General features: G+C 44.0%; 1 protein-coding gene across 2 annotated transcripts in view; it reads right to left on the bottom strand.

The window, feature by feature from the left end:
* Positions 1-11082: 11082 nt before the first annotated feature.
* Positions 11083-16998, bottom strand: part of SH3KBP1 (SH3 domain containing kinase binding protein 1) — a 358145-nt gene continuing 352229 nt past the window's right edge. The window contains exons 16-18 of one of the 2 annotated variants that reach the window (XM_007469312.1): positions 16347-16615; positions 13280-13343; positions 11083-12126 (exon numbers count right to left, since the gene is read on the bottom strand). In XM_007469312.1, the coding sequence (XP_007469374.1) occupies positions 12085-12126; positions 13280-13343; positions 16347-16615 (375 nt within the window). In that variant the 3' untranslated portion in view covers positions 11083-12084. The remainder of the gene's footprint in view (positions 12127-13279; positions 13344-16346; positions 16616-16998) is intronic. The other variant, XM_007469313.1, reaches the window with a different exon arrangement.

Below are 16998 nucleotides of genomic sequence, written 5' to 3'. Positions count from 1 at the left end.
GAAAGTGAGGGGATGGAAAAAGATATTCCATGCAAATGGAAGACAAAAGAAAGCTGGAGTAGCAATTCTCATATCAGACAAAATAGACTTTAAAATAAAGCCTATCAGAAGAGACAAAGAAGGACACTACATAATGATCAAGGGATCGATCCAAGAAGAAGATATAACAATTGTAAATATTGATGCCCCCAACATAGGAGCACCTCAATACACAAGGTAAATGCTAACAGCCATAAAAGGGGAAATCAACAGGAACACAATCATAGTAATGGACTTAAACACCCCACTTTCACCAATGGACAGATCACCCAAAATGGAAATAAATAAGGAAACACAAGCTTTAAATCACACATTAAACAAGATGGACTTTAACTGATATTTATAGGACATTCCATCCAAAAACAACAGAATACACTTTCTTCTCAAGTGCTCATGCAACATTCTCCAGGATAGACCATATCTTGGGTCACAAATCAAGCCTTGGTAAATTTAAGAAAATTGAAATTGTATGAAGTATCTTTTCTGACCACAGTGCTATGAGACTAGATATCAGTTACGGGGAAAAAAACTGTAAAAGATACAAACACATGGAGGCTAAACAATACGCTACTAAATAACCAAGAGATCACTGAAGGAGTCAAAGAGGAAATCAAAAAGTGCCTAGAAACAAATGACAATGAAAACACGATGACCCAAAACCTATGGGAGGCAGCAAAAGCAGTTCTAAGAGGGAAGTTTATAGCAATACAATCCTACCTCAAGATACTAGAAACATCTCAAATAAACAACCTAACCTTCCACCTAAAGCAAATAGAGAAAGAAGAACAAAATAACCTGAAAGTTAGCAGAAGGAAAGAAATCACAAAAATCAGAACAGAAATAAATGAAAAAGAAATGAAGGAAACGATAGCAAAGATCAATAAAACTAAAAGCTGGTTCTTTGAGCAGATAAACAAAGTTGATAAACCGTTAGCCAGACTCATCAAGAAAAAAAGGGTGAAGACTCAAATCAATAGAGTTAGAAATGAAAAAGGAGAAGTAACTACGGACACTGCAGAAATACAAAGGATCATGAGAGATTACTACAAGCAACTCTATGCCAATGAAATGGACAACCTGGAAGAAATGGACAAATTCTTAGACATGCACAACCTTCTGAGACTGAACCAGGAAGAAATAGAAAATATAAACAGACCAATCACAAGCACTGAAATTGAAACTGTGATTTACAATCTTCCAACATACAAGAGCCCAGGACCCAATGGCTTCACAGGCGAGTTCCATGAACCATTTAGAGAAAAGCTAACACCTATCCTTCTCAAACTCTTTCAAAATATAGCAGAGGGAGGAACACCTCCAAACTCATCCTACGAGGCCACCATCACCCTGATACCAAAACCAGACAAAGATGTCACAAAGAAAGAAAACTACAGGCCAATATCACTGATGAACACAGATGCAAAAATCCTCAACAAAATATTAGCAAACAGAATCCAACGGCACATTAAAAGGATCATACACCATGATCAAGTGGGGTTTATCCCAGGAATGCAAGGATTCTTCAATATACGCAAATCAATCAACGTGATACACCATATTAACAAACTGAAGGAGAAAAACCATATGATCATCTGAATAGATGCAGAAACAGCTTTTGAGAAAATTCAACACCCATTTATGAAAAACACCCTCCAGAAAGTAGGCATAGAGGGAGCTTACCTCAACATAATAAAGGCCATATATGACAAATCCACAGCCAACATCATCCTCAATGGTGAAAAACTGAAAGCATTTCCACTAAGATCAGGAACAAGACAAGGTTGCCCACTCTCATCACTCTTATTCAACATAGTTTTGGAAGTTTTGGCCACAGCAATCGGAGAAGAAGAAGAAATAAAAGGAATCCAAATCAGAAAAGAATTAAAACTGTCACTGTTTGTTTGCCGATGACATGATACTATACATAGAGAATCCTAAAGATGCTACCAGAAAACTACTAGAGCTAATCAAGGGATTTGGTAACGTAGTAGGATACAAAATTAATGCACAGAAATCTCTTGCATTCCTATACACTAAGGATGAAAAATATGAAAGAGAAATTAAGGAAACACTCCCAGTTATCACCGCAACAAAAAGAATAAAATATCTAGGAATAAACCTACCTAAGGAGACAAAAGACCTGTATGCAGAAAACCATAAGACACTGATGAAAGAAATTAAAGATGATACAAACAGATGGAGAGATATACCATGTTCTTGGATTGGAAGAATCCACATTGTGAAAATGACTCTACTATCCAAAGCAATCTACAGATTCAATGCAATCCCTATCAAACTACCACTGGCATTTTTCACAGAACTAGAACAAAAAATATCACAATTTGTATGGAAACACAAAAGACCCCGAATAGCCAAAGCAATCTTGAGAAAGAAAAACGGAGCTGGAGGAATCTGGCTCCCTGATTTCAGGCTATACTGCAGAACTACGGTAATCAAGACAGTATGGTACTGGCACAAAGACAGAAATATAGATCAAAGGAACGGGATAGAAAGCCCAGAGATAAACCCACGCACATATGGTCACCTTATCTTTGATAAAGGAGGCAAGGATATACAATGGAGAGAAGACAGCCTCTTCAATAAGTGGTGCTGGGAAAACTGGACAGCTACATGTAAAAGAATGAAATTAGAACACTTCCTAACACCATGCACAAAAGTAAACTCAAAATGGACTAAAGACCTAAATGTAAGGCCAGACACTATAAAACTCTCAGAGGAAAACATAGGCAGAACACTCTATGACATAAATCACTGCAATCCCACTACTGGGCATATACCCTGAGAAAACCATAATTCAAAAAGAGTCAAGTACCGCAATGTTCACTGCAGCACTATTTACAATAGCCAGGACATGGAAGCAACCTAAGTGTCCATCGACAGATGAATGGATAAAGAAGATATGGCACATATATACAATGGAATATTACTCAGCCATAAAAAGAAGCAAAATTGAGTTATCTGTAGTGAGGTGGATGGACCTAGAGTCTGTCATACAGAGTGAAGTAAGTCAGAAAGAGAGAAACAAACACAGTATGCTAACACATATATATGGAATCTAAAGAAAAAAAAAAAAGAAGGTTCTGAAGAACCTAGGGTCAGGACAGGAATAAAGACTCAGATGTAGAGAATGGACTTGAGGACACGGGGAGGGGGAAGGGTAAGCTGGGGCACGGTGAGAGAGTGGCATGGGCATATATACACCACCAAATGTAAAATAGCTAGCTAGTGGGAAGCAGCCGCATAGCACAGGGAGATCAGCTTCGTGCTTTGTGACCACCTAGAAGGGTGGGATAGGGAGGTTGGGAGGGTGACACAAGAGGGAGGGGATATGGGGATATCTGCATATGCATAGCTGATTCACTTTGTTATACAGCAGAAATTAACACACCACTGTAAAGCAGTTATACTCCAATAAAGATGTTAAGAAAAAAAAAAAGATCCACAGAGGGGAAAAAAAAACTTCTTTAAATATTTGATAGAATTCTCCAGTGAAACCATTTTGAACTGGATATTTCTTTTTCAGAGCTTCAGAAGTACAAGTTCATTTTTTCCCAAAGGTTATAGGATTGTTACGAGTGTCTATTTTATTTTGGTTGAATTTTGAGAAATTGGTCCATTTCTTCTAATATGTTGAATTTATGATCATAAACTTGTTCATAGTATTCCCTTATTATCCTCTGAATGGCTACAGGATCTGTAATGATGTTCCCTGTTGCATTCTTGATTTGGTGATTTCTGCCTTCTCTTTTTATCTCTGTCAGTCCTGCTATTTATTTAAGTAAATAGAAATATTTAAATCTGCTGATTAACCAAAGACATTTTTCATTTCTGCTATTGTGTTTCTGACCTGCAGCCATTTGAATCTTTCTTATAGTTTCTGTCTCTGCTGAAGTTACCTGTCTGATCTTGCATGTTGTCTACTTTTTTCACTAGAGCCTTTAACAAAGTGATCATAATTATTCTAAATTCGTTCTCTGATACTTCCAATAGGTGTGTCATGTCTGTGCCTGGTTCCGATGATTGCTTTGTCTCTTCAGACTGAATTTTCTTGCCTTTTGGCATGCCTTGTAATTTTTTGTCGAAAGACAGACATTTTGTATAAGGCAGTAGATACTGTGGTAGTGTTGAGGTTTGTTGTCTCTATGGACATCAGAGACACAGAATTCCTCTAGCGATCTTTTTTGGTCCCCTCTCTTGGTTTTGGGTCTTCCCTTGGTGCTGTTCCCAAGACAGTCTATCTCTTGCAGCTCTCCCTGCTGTAACCCACTGTTGTTATTCCTGGAGATTTGTTAGTGTGCTAGTGGGGCATGGTGGAGAGGTGTCTGTAATATGCTAAGCCTCAGTTTCATCAAAAGTGCTTCTGTCCCTCCTCCAGGGATAAAGCTTTCCTTCTCTTTCCCCAGATGCAGTGGGTATCCAACGGCATTCTCAACCAACAGCCTTGAGGCCCTTTTCCCTGAAGATTAAATCTTTTTAGGTGAGGTGGGCATTGAGGCTGAGTGGAATTGATTCCTCCAGCTGCAACGGCATTTCACCGGTGTCCGTAGACCATGTCCACCCCCTGTAGGATAAAGCCTTTTTCTCCTTAAGGGATAAGGGTCTGACTGGAATTCTCAGTGATTCCTGAGCCAGCACTTCCAGCTTTTGCACCATGAATTTTCTCTGGATTTTCCCTGATCCTCCCTGTAAGAGCCAGGAGGGGTTCTTAGAGGAAATGTCTGCAAAAAGGTTTAACCCCTCTCCCCAGGAGCATCATACTCTCAAGCTAGTCCACACTAAGCCTCAGGCAGTTTTCTAATTCTTCTAGGTTTATATTCTTTTCCATTTCTATAGTATCTGATGGCTTCTGTCCCTGGTAAGCAAATGCTCAGGTCCTGTGTCTCAAAAAAAGTGCCTGTCTCTCTCCAGAGTTTGAAATGGCTGTCTGCTCTGAAAACTCAGTTCTCTTTTACTTTCCAGTCTGTCCAGCTTTTTTTTCTTGTTGTAAGCACTGGAAGGACATCCTGCAGCTCTCTGAGTCTCCGAGCTGAAACTGGAAGCCCTATTCAACCATATTTGACCTACAAATGTCAATTCCATATGGTTTAACCTAACAGACCGTGGCATAGTTTCTGGATAGTGTACCTTGTTTTGCTGCAGCCAAAGTCTAGCTAGAGATTTCCGGAAAAGATTGCTATGGGTTATTCTACACACAATTCGTCGAGAGTGAGATGATCCCCCCAAGACAGTGGTCCTCAAACTTGAGCATGCATAAGAATCATCAGGAGGACTTCTTAAAACACAGATCGCTGGGTCCTTCTCCAGAGTTTCTAAATCAGAAGGTCTAAGTCAGGGCCCAAGAATTTCCATTTCTACCGCTTCCTGGTTGGTGATGCTACTCCTGCTCTCTTGGGGATCACACCCCAAGAACCCCATGGCATGTCTCAGAGGCTAGGGCTCATCTACATGTTCTACTTATTCATCACTTTGAGGGCAAATGGTCAGCTCTGAGGGGCAGCGATTAGGTTCTCAGCTGACTTCAGCGAAGTGTCAGGAGTAAAGGATCAGGAATATGCTCACCCTTGAATTCATTCTTTCTCCAGAGTGAAGCTAAGTAAAAAATAATGTTTTACATCTTAAAACAGAGGTAGCCACGGTTTTCTAATAGTCGATGAAAGGCTTAGAGTTAATGGTGTACAGACCATGCGAATTTGTTCTAAGATCCATGGTGATGTAAGCACACTCCTTTGGGTCCAGGTGTTGGCTAAGACTCAGGTACAAGTAAAGCGCCTCAAGGCTTTCTTCATAACTGTTTTCTTATGTCATGAATCCCCAAGAATGCTACAGTTTTGTGCTTAGAGTTTTATTAGTAAAGGTAAAACTACACTGCTCAAATTTATAGAATAAATTCCATTTGGCATCAGTCACAATGACCAGTTCATCTATTCAGTCAATAAACATGTATCAAGTGCTTAGTATGCACCTGGCAATGTTTTAGGTGCTGGGGACATAGCAGTGAAGAAAATAAAGTCACTATCTCACGGCGGCTTCATTCTAGGGAGAGGAGACAGAAAACAGACAAGTAAGAAAGAAAAGTAAATATGGGGGGTGTGTGTGTGTGTGTGTGTGTGTGTGTGTGTGTGTGTGTGTGTGTGTGTGTGTAAGTGAATGAAACAGACTCTCCTATGGGACAGTCTGAGGGAAGATGGAGGCTAAAGCTGCTCTTGCATTTAGCGGGTTAGGGATGTGGCCTCTGTGATGAGGTGACATTTGAGCAGTGACTAGCCAGAAGGAAGAGACCCAGACTTGATACCCATGGAGGTTTAGGCGACTACAACTTTAGTGGCGGATGGGTGGTTAGTCACTTTTGTATACTAACGTTAATTCAGTTATGTTTATCATCAGGCAAAAACTATTCTTGCTAAAAATCTCAGGTAACTCACACTCCACTTCTAGGAATTGTCTTAAGGATAAATTGGAAATGTGGACATAGATTTATGCCCGAAGATGCTCATCATAGCTTTATAACATAAAAAAAAATTGGAATTTACCAAAAATGCCCTTCTTTCCCTGACCTCCCCACACTCAAGGCTCCCTTGGGCACTTCTGCTCTGCAGTTCCAAAGCCCCTGGACTTCCCTCTGTGGTCATGCTTTCTTCCTGTGGAAGACTTGCCTGCTTACCTGTCTATTTTCTCCCATTTGAGCTCCCTGAGGACAGGGTCTACGCTGCATTCAGCACCCATCACGGGGTCCGGCACATCATTAAGCACTCAATACATGTTCCAGAAAAGACTGGTTAAATGCTCTCTGGCATATCTAGAGACAGAGTATTATACATCTATTACAAATCATGTTTTTGAAAAAAAAAAGCAATGGCAAAGAAATGATAATACTAAGTATAAAAACCAGACTATAAAACCATAGACACAGAATGACCTCCATTATGAGACTCCAAAATTATTAAAGGCTGCACCTGAATGACATTCGGACAATTCCTGCCTTTCTATTTTTTTAAATTCAAAGCATTTCACATCTCTTTTTACTCTCTAAATTAATCTCACTGCCCAGACCATGCAGACATATTGGCCAGGAACCGCCCCCGCCCAACCACAACAAGGCCAGAGGGTACAATCCTACCAGGTCCCTGTGGTGGACATGTGGAAATATTAATCTGCCTTTCTCTTTGTCATTTCTATTTTCCACTTGGGGTATAATAATAGCTTCATAATCAGAAAAAAAGTAAGTTAGTTAAAAATACTCAAGGTGGGGCTTCCATGGTGGCGCAGTGGTTGAGAGTCCGCCTGCCGATGCGGGGGACACGAGTTCGTGCCCCGGTCCGGGAAGACCCCACGTGCTGCGGAGCGGCTGGGCCCGTGAGCCACGGCCGCTGAGCCTGCGCATCCGGAGCCTGTGCTCCGCAACGGGAGAGGACACAGCAGTGAGAGGCCCGCATACCGCAAAAAAACAAAACAAACAAAACAAAACTCAAGGTGACTGACTGGGTTCTACATTTGAACCTACAGTCATTACTCTGGTCCTTTAAACCTTAGAGGATTCGTTGGTAGGATTCTTGTCCACAGGCCCCTCCTTAGCATGTGTTGTCCTCCATTACCTTGAAGCTTCTCGTGCTCCGCCTGGCCTCCCTGTTTTGTCTTCCTCATCACCCCCTGCCAGATTCTCAGCACTAGATGTGTCCCTTTAAAACTGGGGCGTTTATCCTTCCAGGCCTGAAGTTCCCTCTGAGACCTCTCTCTCTCCATTCCAGATTCACTTCCTCCAAGGAGACTGCCCTGATTGAGAACAAGTAAGAACGTTTCACGGGAGCCTCCTGGGGCCAAGGCAGGGGGGCAGGTGGGTGTTTCATACGAGGGTCCCAGTTCATCTACCTCCTGTCAGCATTCAACAGCAGAGCTTCAGCCCCAGGCAAGTTCCTGGTCCTCTCAGATTAGGCCCCAAACTAAGAAACCCTCAGGAAGCTTGAAGAGAATCCTCTCCCTTTCTCCTAAGACATCTCTGTTTTTCTCCTGGGGAATAACCTTGGAAATGCTATTGACTTCTTTGTGGTTTTTCTTTTTAGCTTTAAAAATTGGTTTGAAAACCCTTTAAAACTTAAAAAAAAATTAACGAATAATGAAGTTTTGCATTTCCAGGGCACTTTCTCATCAAAGCGCTCAAAGTTTGCCAACAAATCTTGGTTTCTTGGAGAACTGGTCATATTCTACAGGGGTGAGAGAGAAGGGAAGCATTCACGACTTAAATGACATTGTTTGTCTGTATAATTTAATTAAACGTGTTGCCATTTAAAGAGAGCTGCCCCATGAAGCTGGTTCTCCAGGAACTCAACTCTTCGTTTTTAGTCAGTTTTTTTTCCCCTCTATTTTTTCCTTAGAAAATTCTAGCTACAACCTACTAGGTTACCTTGTTCTATTGTTTGGTTCAAATATTTTTATCACCTAATGCTCCAACAAGAAAAAAAGAATAGCCCATTTTACTGTGAAACCTGGATTCACAAATACGATTAGCACACACTTTCATTTATGGAGAGAGGCTGCCCTCACAGCCACTCCAATTTGGGGTCACTTAAAAAGGCATGAAATAAAACTACCTCTTAGGAATCTTCATCTGCTCCGTGGATTCTCCTTGGCTTCACAGGCTGCCTTCTGCTCCACGTGTTGGGAAACCCTAGGGACAGAACTAGGAATGACAGCAAAGGGTCATCGCCTTAAGAGACATGACCCCTCTCTGTCCTTTCACCAGTGACAGACATTTATTTCTGGCCGGGACAGAGCTTTCTCTGCCTAGGTCATTGTGTTTCCTCATTAGAGCCAGTTTTGGGAACGGCATCTCCTTCCCCTGGCTTGGGTCAAAAGCGCCAAGCCTTCCCTCTGTTGGACACTGCAATCGGCCGCGCTGAGCACCTATCACCCACACACGCGTTGCTCTGTTACAGTTTGTACAAAACCAAAGAGAAAAGCTTTTTACCAAACCCTCTTGGTGCTAAAACATCTTGACATTAATTTGTGCTAAAATAACTAGAGGACTAAAACCTAATCTAATACAAAAAAAGAGACCATGATGACCTCAGGGTACAATACAAAGACCTTTGTGGGACCTGGGGATTATTTTTATACAGACCACGGCAACTGTAAGCAATAAATTACACACCCTGTGGTTTTCGCATCAAGGAGCTGGTTACGAAAGGAAAGAAAAGCCTGCCATTAGTAACCAAAGACACACATGTGATGATAGATACAGGCTGTCTTTATGGGAGAAACAAATCATGTGCTTGAGTATGCTGTCTAGAATAAAAATAAAAATGGCTTTACACAATTATTTGGATAATAATTTAATGATCTTTACACTGAAAAAAGAATTTAGACCTAACTAGAATTTTCTGCTTAAATATGAATGTAAAAGTGAACAACTTAAAAATGGAATTCACAGCTACAGATTTTACTGGATTATTTCTCTTCACTTGGGAAAGATGGGAAGGGGGGCACTATATTCCATGTCTTCTGAAGACATTAAGACATTTCTCTGAGAGTAACCGAATTGTGGAAAATGGAGGGAAATGACTTTAATTCCAAGATATCATTCCTCTTGGACCATGACAACTTTGGACAAAAATATTTCCACAAAACTTCATTTTAATCATCTTCTTTACAAAGCACAATACTTAAGACTTTTCTAAATACAACTTTAGAAAATGAAGCAAAAAAATAATCTCCACAGATGCTGGTCGAGTCCAGGCTGAATGCAAAAGAATTTTTTCAAAAGTGATACTTGCAAGCTGTTCAATATTCTTCACAGGCCCATTTTGTAAAGAGTAAAGATGGTGGCTGTTCGGGCAGTGGCTCATCCAGTTCCATGACTGTAGAATCCTCTTGCTGGTTAGCCCATAAGGCAGTAATGAAGCTGGATACGCCAACTTCTCCTTCTAGAATTGCTCCTCCCTCTCCTGATACAAAGAAAGCCAATGGCTCTATTTTTCAGGTCGCCAGTGCCCCACGAGGGCACTCCAACCTCTCAATTTAATTTATTCACAATCTTTCTCTGTATACACATTATATAAAACTATACCATTAGGGATTTTCATGATGAGTGAATGAGAAATCCAAATGCCAAAGAATCCAATCCTCATTCTTATATTTGGTGGTGGGAAATCTCTAAAGGCTTCAAGTGTAACGTAGAAATGCCTAGAACAGTCAAGGGGTATAGGAATGTTTTATGTTGCCCTTGGAAACTTGGCGCTCCTGGCCCCAAGCAAACTGAGGGCAAGGCTGCTGGAAAGGCAGTATGCCCAGATATGAGAGTGAAGGGTGTGAGGCTTCTTTCTTTACACACTCCCTTCCCTTAACTGTGCCGTCACCCTGGAACCGTACGTGGAAGACCAGGATGTCCAGGGCTCTGGAAATACTCTGGAGGAAATAGCGGCCTCCGGCAACAAGGTTGAATAAGTAGGTAAGAGGAAGGCGGGGGAAGGGAGAGAGGCAGAGACCTTCATTGGTAATACTTTCAATGATCAAGAACGTGTGATGATTTTTTTTTTTTTGCATCACTCCTTCAGTGTTATCAATTCTCATTCTTTGTGGTTGTACAAATCTACTCATATTTAGTAGTTTCGCTCTAAAACTCAGGAAATGGACAAAGCAGCTTTTTAGAAACACATAAAACACCTTCAGGGGCCATGAAGGGACCACCCCCCCAGCCCCCAATCCCCAAACTACCTTGCAATACAGTATGCTCCCCTTATTTTCTGCTAAGGATGAGAAAACAGTTACATTAGTCTAAAGCCGAACTCTTCATTGGCTACAAAGATAAAGCGGACAAGCAAACACCAGTTTCCTTGGGTCGGAAAAAGCAATTCCATGAATGCAAGAGAGATCCAGTGGCTACGCTTCACCAAGCGTCTCCCCCCTTTCTCTTGGACCTGAGGAAGGGGTTACAAGAGAGCAAGGCAAATGAGATCATGTGAGTACACCTTCAACAACAGCACACGTGGATAGCCTAGTGCCGGAAATAATACAACTCCCCCCCCGCCTTTGTTTTCATTTGCATTTTACTTTTATTTAGTTTTGCTTTAATAATGCATATTCCGTTCACTCAAAAGGTGCAAAGGACAGGAAGCGGGGGTTTAACTTGGCTGATGAAAAATCAAGCAGGGGTGACATTTCTAGTTCATGAACAACCTAAAACTAGGAGAACTTAAAACTCACAGCTGGTACCAAAGAGCACGCCCAACTTCACAGCTGTCTCCTCTTAGGACCTTTGGTTAGGCGAGAGAAGCTTTGAAGACAGTGGCCTCTAGTAGACTTCGATAAGTGACTAAAAAAAATAAATGCGTGTGTGTGATTTTTAAATCATGGTAGCTGCATCACAAAAGCTCCAATCAAGAGGGTGGTAAAAAGAAGGCACAGATCATTGCAAATACCAGATTTTCTCTTTCTCTTTTTGTAAATATACCATCATATATAAGCTAAAATTTATCTTAGGGTGGTGGGGTTTGCTGGCAGGAGGAGGGACAGGTTGGACCTAAAATTGCATATGTAATAGACTCCTTGAGGGGGACACAGAGCGAGGCAGCTTTCCGCCTAAAGCAAAAGAATGGGATGCTCGCTCCGGACTATGTGTAATACAAACACTGGGGGAATCTGTGGCAAAACACGATTAAAAAAATCATAAAATTATAAAGCTTGTAAACGAAGACTCTAAAATTACATTTTATTAATGGAAAATATCATCAAAATAGTACCACTATGGACTAAACTGCCTGAGTTTTCGTTTCACGTGAGATCTCATAGTAAAAAAGCCTTTAGCACAATTTTCTCTGTTTAAGTCACAACCAGTGCCAGACCCAGGACTATACCATGGGGAAGAGTCTCCTCTTGGATGGAATTTGTGTTGTGCTATCAAGACTTTTGTGCTAATCTTTCAAACAGGGACATGTTGAGGCAATTTTTCATCTTTTGGCACAAGGTTATTTTGGCTGGGGTGGAAAATTTGAGTCTTGGGATGAATAATGCGACATTTCATTTATCAAGTATTCATTTTGATTGAAGAGCTTTCTTTATGTCATTAACTTCCATCTATAAAGGAAAAACAAGAGCCAAACAAAATCACAATGAATTGGCTGGTTGGATAAAAGCGGAAAGATAAGCAACCTGGTCGATTGAAAGCAAATAATCAACCTGACAATTTGAAAGGGGAAATGGGTGAAGTGACGTCTGAATCAAGAGTTGATCGTGATGCCAGAAACTGACATAAACCTAGAGAACAGGCACACCAACCCGAAGTGCTAGGAAAGGGAAGGGCGCCCGTTTGAATTCTCAGGCTACCGGTGACCAAAATTTGTCAAAAGCAACGATACAACAGTAATTCCAGTTTCTTGGCCAGAGGGTGGAGCAGGGTGTCCTGACACACTGGACCACTTGGCAGGTTTGGAAGGCAGCTGTGGTTGGGCCCAAGGGGGTGTCTATCAGCACCCACAAAGTGATGACAAGCAGTTACCTATCCTTTAAGCACCATGGATCCCAGTCACCACCAAGGGCACCAACTGCATGAGAGCTGAAAGCCTACCATTTCCAGCTCCTATACACTCTCTACCCTTTGGTAAAGGCTGAGTTAGATCAGAGGGAAGCTAGAGAGAGGGTGACAGAGCTCTGATGCCCTGCAGGACTGACACGGCTGTCGGGGAGAAGTAAAGAGATAAAGAGCAAGTGCCAAGTGTGGCCGGCTGTGGTCCTTGGGGTCCCAATAGCGGCATGACAGAAGCGCCAATGGGGTCTCCCTGGCACCATACGCCCTCTGGCAGTTACGACAATGAGGCCTCTGAAAACTGAGGGGAACTTCTCACAGCGGAGATGTTTCAGATAAATTCCAAATGAGAAACCCAACTTGGGGCACGTTTGCTAATGCTTCCCTTCCCCAAGACTTCCTGGATCCCAGGAGAGGATGTGAAGGGAGGCTATATAGTTCTAAGAAAATTCTCACAGGGAGCGCATCGAAATGGGCAGAGAAGTAACTATCATTTCTTTTCTTCTTATTTTTTTTAACATCTTTATTGGAGTATAATTGCTTTACAATGGTGTGTTAGTTTCTGCTTTATAACAAAGTGAATCAGCTATACATACACAAATATCCCCATATCTCCTCCCTCATTTATTTTCAAAATAAAGCCTGGACTCTGCTCCCACCCCCAACTGAGCCTCTCACGGGGCAACAGGACCCCAAGGGACCCACCTGCAACCGAAGCCGGATTTTCTTCTCTTCATCCAACTCTGACAGTAACTGCTTAATCTCTCGTCTGGAAAGCAAATGACAAAATTAAACAGAAGCCCAGACTTCCCCGACAAGAGATATGAAGTCTCTCATCATTACAAAATCCATCTGATCCTTTTACAAAGAAAGTGTGGACAGAACATTACATTATATTTTCTTTGCATGGCTATTGCTTAAAGCCTGTGGCAGATGGAAAGGCCATTATTTCTGGGCTCCCCAAATATGTAGCCATCAAATAGTAGGTCTGAAATGACCTTTGAAATCCCTTAGTGCAAGTTCCTCCTAAAAGAAGATGGGGAAACTGAGGCCCAGAGAGGTGGCCTGACTTGCCCAATGACGACACTCCAGGTATCCAGGCTCATATTCGGTCATCTTCCCTCTAACCAGTCCTTTATTACAGAATCACTGGTCTTTACATGGACTTACATAATAATATTCATTGCAGACATTTTTACCACTCCATATATATTTCTTTTATTTTCACAGAGTTTTACATTACTGAAAGGTTAGTGGTATGTTTTCAGAGATTCTCACAAAATCGTGCAAATAGTAACACCCGAAAACTTGGAGGTAAAAGAACTGAACTAACGATATGGTAATCATGTCATAGAGAAAGTAGACACGAGTTAGAACACACAGCCCAGTGCCCTTCCCAACAGTAAGTAGAACAAAACTAATCATCTTGCAAACTCAGGCTCTACACTTAGGACACTGCAACCATCCTAACTCTGGTCAGAGAGCTGTACTCCATTTTAGGGTATCAGACACTCCATTTTACGCACACGTTTTTATAAACTGGACTGGAAAATCAAAACACAAACGCTGCAGAACCAGCACAATAAACAAGGCAGATGTTATGCAGCATTTGCTCACTTCAGATGAGCACCATGATGGTCCCTGCACTTAGGTCAGTGTCCCAGCACTGCTGTCAACACGTTGGGGTCTCTGACATTAACCACCTGTGCTGCGTTTCCTGCATTTATTCAAGCACACGCTATGCTCCAGCAGTCCAGGTTGGGGAGTTAGCTGGGGAGGGAGGTGCGAAGAAAGTCACTAAGTCGTGAACTAGTAAAAAAGGGTACGTCTATGAGGAGGGAGGAAGATGGGGGAGCTGACAGAGAAGAGCCAGGACAGAAGCAGGGAGGTGAGAACTGCATGTTTGGGGATGAGGGGAATCAGTACAGACTTGAGCCAAAGGCTGAAAGGAAAGTGACGTCAAGGGCTAAGGTGGGAGACTGGGGGGGACCCAGTGCTCCTGGGCCTGAAGGCCAAGCTGAGGAAGGCTGTGAAGGGCAGGCCTTGGAGAGGGGCCACTGTGATGTTTGATTCAAGAAGATGTTGGCTGGGGAAGGACAAGTGCAGCCATCCATGCCCGGGTTCACAGCGGAGAGAGGAACAAAGGGGTGGAGTGGCCCCAAGGCACTGGCGACTCTGCACTCAAGACTGAGGCACAGGCCATTTCAGAAAAGTTCCGGGCACTTTTCAGAGCGAGGGCCCCAAGGGACGAAGCCCTGGATCCAGGAGTGTCTGACCCGTCGTGTTCAGAAGGCTGAGAACCAGTGCTCTGGGATGTACTGGTGCTGTCGGGTCACTGTCCAGGCAGGGGACACCTGTCGCCTGGACACGGATGGGGCCTTTGGGTACCCAAAGCTATACTGTGCCGGGTCAGATACGAGCTGGGGACTTGGAAGAGTTAGGGGCAGCCTGGCTGGCCCCTCAAGACCCGCTCTAGTCCCATCCTGCGGTTCTGCATATTTATCTGATGAGCCTTTTCCAGGCAGGGGGTGAGTCCAAGAGGCCCCCAATTCATATGACACCTCCAGCCTGAGTGGAACAGAAGTGAATAGAGCCGTAGTACTCAAAGTGAGTTCCATGGAAGCCTTGTCCTAGAATGTTCTAGGGAAAAAATGGACTCCGTGATTAAGTACGTTTGGGAGACACTGCATACGTTATCCTCCATCTTCCCATGCACAGCGAAGGCTCTGAGCAGTCCTTCGGAGAAGAAAGTAACTTTGTTTGACCCAATTATTCCCCAAAATACACAAAACACTTCAGGGCCCTCCAGCTGCAGGCGTCCTCCCGAAGGTGTGACTGCGGGTCGGTGGCCCCATTGCCCGCCACTGCCCCGGGCACCTCCCGATCCGGGCGGCCAGGCATCAGGAAAGCACTGACCTGCCGGGCCGCTCCATGCGCCTATGAACCTGCCCGTGCTGTGCCCTCCGCTGGGGTGCTCTGCTCTTGGCAATGCTAGGTCGGCTTTCGAAATCCTACTCAGGAAACACCTCGAGATGCCTCCCCGCTTCCCTCCAGAAAGAGCCAACGGATCCCTAAACTCTGCGCCTCCGTTTATTCAGATAAGTGCCTCCTGACTTCTAATCCTTTTACCATCATTTTTTAACTGCACACAGCATCCTGGGTGATATGCGTGTGATATTTATTTTGGCTTGCAGGTCCCTCTCCCCATCTAAGCGCCCCTTGAGGATCAGAGATGCGGAGTGCGTGTGTGCAGGCATGCACAGAGGCCGCTCGAGTCTCCTGGTGAGAACATCTTGATGAGTGTCAAGCCTCAGGTTTAAAGAGTCCCTGCATCTTTTGCATACATTGTACCCCTAAACGCAAGCCAATTCCTTCATGGGGCAGCTAACTGAAGGAATTGCAATTTTTCTGGTGCTAGAAGAAAAGCTGGCTGTTGGGATTATTAAGAAGTGGTGCATGCACCACTTCCGTGGTGTCTTCTGGGGATTTGAAGATCTTTCTTTTTCGCAGCCTGCTGAGCACGTCCCTTGTAGCTGACTCCTCCCCCTATGCCCCGGCGCCAGCCCGTGTGCAGCTGGCCCAGTTTACACGTGGAGCTGAGCTCAATGAAGCTCCTCGGGTTCACACCCCCACTCCCAGCCCTGCTCCCACCATCCCCAGGGAGGCGGCCCATCCTCAGGGACAGGCTGGGCCCCAAGGTGGCAGAACCAGGCCCTGAGCCGGTGGAAAGCAACCCCCGGAGGCAGTTACAGAAGGGGCCGCAGACACTCACTTCTGCTGGTCCTTCATGGTCTCGACGATGCCCCTCAGCTCCCGGACCTGTGTCCTCAGCTCCTCCACGGCCGCCTGGCTGCTGGCTGGAGGCTCCATCTTTGGTTTTCCTTCCGCGCCGAACAGAGACGGGGAGTTGGCTCTGTGTCCAACTGCTCCCAAAGAGGACGACAGGGGAGAGGATGCTGCTGAGGACAGAGGGGCCGGCCCGCCACTGCCCGCAGCCATGGTCCCCGGCTTGGGCGGCAGCGAGGCTTTGTTGTCGGACACCTGTGATGAGTGAGGACAGAGAGGATTCAGGCTAGGGATTTGTGTGCTGCACCTCCCCATCCTGTTTACTAAAACCCGCTATCTACATCACTGTCCCCGCAGCCCTCCGTATACTCCACTCACTCACTCATTCCTTCATCCACAAGCCCCCAGGGCCTACTTGGTGCAGGCATCCCCTTATGAATTTTAAATTTGACCACCTTTCTGAACAGGTAGTTCCTGACCGGTTTAATGTACACATCCAGAGGCCCATGTACCCGCTAGGCTCTGCAAACCCTGAAGTGAGCAAAACATTTTCTTGGCCCTCAAGGAGCTTAGAACCCAGTGAGGTGCAGACAGACAGACCAACCAACACACTGTAGATGCGGGGGGGGGGGGGGGTG

Source organism: Lipotes vexillifer, unplaced genomic scaffold (genome assembly GCF_000442215.2).
Source record: "Lipotes vexillifer unplaced genomic scaffold, Lipotes_vexillifer_v1.1 scaffold1442, whole genome shotgun sequence".
NCBI classification, from domain to species: Eukaryota; Metazoa; Chordata; class Mammalia; order Artiodactyla; family Lipotidae; genus Lipotes; species Lipotes vexillifer.
Note: the sequence above shows the minus strand (reverse complement) of the source record. Positions and strands in the feature narration are given on the sequence as shown.